Genomic DNA, 2,162 nt, shown 5'->3' with positions numbered 1-2,162 from the left:
AGAGTCCAAATAAAGTACAGAAAAAGTACCCTGAAAAATTTCTAAGTCCAGAATAAGTACAAAAAAAGTACTCTGAAAAATTTCAGAGTCCAAATAAAGTACAGAAAAAGTACCCTGAAAAGTTTCTAAGTCCAGAAAAGTACAAAAAAAGTACTCTGAGAAATTTCAGAGTCCAAATTTAGTACAGAAAAAGTACTCTGAAAAATTTCTAAGTCCAGAAAAGTACAAAAAAAGTATACTTTTTTGGTACTTTTTCAAAAAAGTAGGAAAAAGTGTATACTTAAAGTAGCATAAAAGTATACTTTAGTGTGCTTTATTTCGGTATGGGCCAGCTCAAATAGGGGTCGTTTTGACTGTTGTTCCTAGCTATCTGATAAGATCGGTGACTAAAATTTGGCTTATTTTACAAGTGTCTCCCCAACAAAACTCTCCAACTGAAGGGCGAGTCCTGTCATGGAGGTAAAAATGGTAATGAAAGACTAACTGTTCTGACGTGTGCAAACCTCGATGGCTCAGAAAAAATGAAACTCATGGTCATAGGAAAATTTAAAAATCCAAGATGCTTTTAAAATGTCCAGAGTTTGTCCGTGGAGTATAGATGGAATGAGAAAGCTTGGATGACAAGCGAACTGTTTTCCGAGTGGGTTAGAAAAAAGACAGAAAAATCGAGAGAAAAAAACAGAAAAAATTATTTTGTTCATGGATAACTGTACAGCCCACCCGAAACTTGAACTTTTCCCCACCTAACACAACGTCTGTTCTACAACCCATGGACCAGGGATTGATCTACAACCTAAAGTATCGGTAAGTCTAATATTTACGCAATTTTAATTTTAATTTTCAGCATAATTAAATTCTAAGAAAGACCGAACGATTTTTTTATTGCAACATCAGTATTGAGTTTTGGTAGTTAAGGGGAGATAACCCTTATGTTACATATTTTGACCCATAATCTGACATACATTTTTTTTTTCGTCACAGGTATCGCACACGACTGATTAAACGTTACCTTGACAATTTAGAAAAGAAACGCGAGACAGAGGTCAATGTGTTGATTGCTATTCACACAGTGTACAGTGCCTGGCAGGAACTTACAAAGGATTGTATCCACAACTGTTTTTTTGAAAGCTGGATTCCCTCCGTCGGGCCCCATACCGATGTAGACATCGGGGACACCTCGGACGACGAGGATGATTTACCACTATCCTGCTTTCTTCAATGGAACAGTGTTCCGAAAGACCGTGACATGAGTCTCCATGAGTATGTCGCCATAGACGACAGTGTTACAACCTCCCACGGACTTGATGACGACGAAATTATTGCATGTGTCGCTAACAAAAATGGCACAGGTGACAGTTCGGATGACGATTCAATTGACTGTATCGAACCAGTAAAAACCGAAACGGCCGTCCAATGTGTTGAAACGTTACGCAGATATATTTGTCAGACAGAAAACACTCCGCAAGAACTATTCAGCAACTTATCAGCATTCGAAGCATACTTTGAAAAAGTCTCAGTCAAAAAACAATTCAAAATTACAGATTGGTTTGAAAAGATGTAAGCTTAAGAAATAAAATGAGTTAGAAAAAAAAACGATGTCTATTTATGAAATAAAATATTTGTAACGTGCAGTCGTCTTTGGTTGTGTTTACGGACTAACATACGTGGAATCGGGATGGAACTAAGCTTACATATGTATAATGTAGGCCTATATGACTTTAACGTTTAGTTTCAGAAACTCTATAACGAATTTCTGTTATAACGATTTATTTCTCCTGGTCCCATGGAATTCGTTATAGCAAGGTTTTACTGTAGTAAATATGAACGTATTTTGAATAATTTCAATTCCTTCAAATGTAAACATGCAGATACTCAAAATGTCCACTATAACTATTGTTTATAACGTACAAATAATGACAACATGAACATCATTCGGACGACGACAGCTACCACATAATTCATAAGATAATAATATGATACATCATAATAACATTTTTAGCAATTTTTCAAAACAGATAATTCGTTGGAGATCAATTATTGATTTCCTTCAGTTATCGATTTTCGATTGATGATAAGATTTAATCGGTTATTCGCTTACAGATTGATTGATGGTCGGTTGATTGTTGATTTATGGTTGCAGACTGAGCGGAAAGTTTGAAATT

At 35.6% G+C, this 2,162-nt stretch overlaps 1 protein-coding gene across 1 annotated transcript; it reads left to right on the top strand.

The window, feature by feature from the left end:
* The first annotated feature begins 370 nt into the window (after positions 1–370).
* On the top strand, positions 371–1,615 carry LOC117335373 (tigger transposable element-derived protein 4-like). Its single transcript, XM_033895332.1, has 2 exons — positions 371–804; positions 982–1,615. Exons 1-2 carry the CDS (start codon positions 770–772, stop codon positions 1,559–1,561), a joined length of 615 nt encoding a protein of 204 aa, XP_033751223.1. The 5' UTR covers positions 371–769; the 3' UTR covers positions 1,562–1,615.
* The last annotated feature ends 547 nt before the right edge of the window (positions 1,616–2,162 follow it).

The sequence above is a fragment of the Pecten maximus genome, chromosome 10 (assembly GCF_902652985.1).
Source record: "Pecten maximus chromosome 10, xPecMax1.1, whole genome shotgun sequence".
NCBI lineage: Eukaryota > Metazoa > Mollusca > Bivalvia > Pectinida > Pectinidae > Pecten > Pecten maximus.
This window is presented reverse-complemented; position numbering and strand designations above follow the sequence as displayed.

Bases quoted from the DNA above. Each gene is read 5' to 3' on its own strand.
- LOC117335373 (XM_033895332.1), top strand. From the start codon at position 770: ATGGACCAGGGATTGATCTACAACCTAAAGTATCG. The intron at 805-981 runs GTAAGTCTAATA...TTTTCGTCACAG, and splicing joins ATCTACAACCTAAAGTATCG to GTATCGCACACGACTGATTA.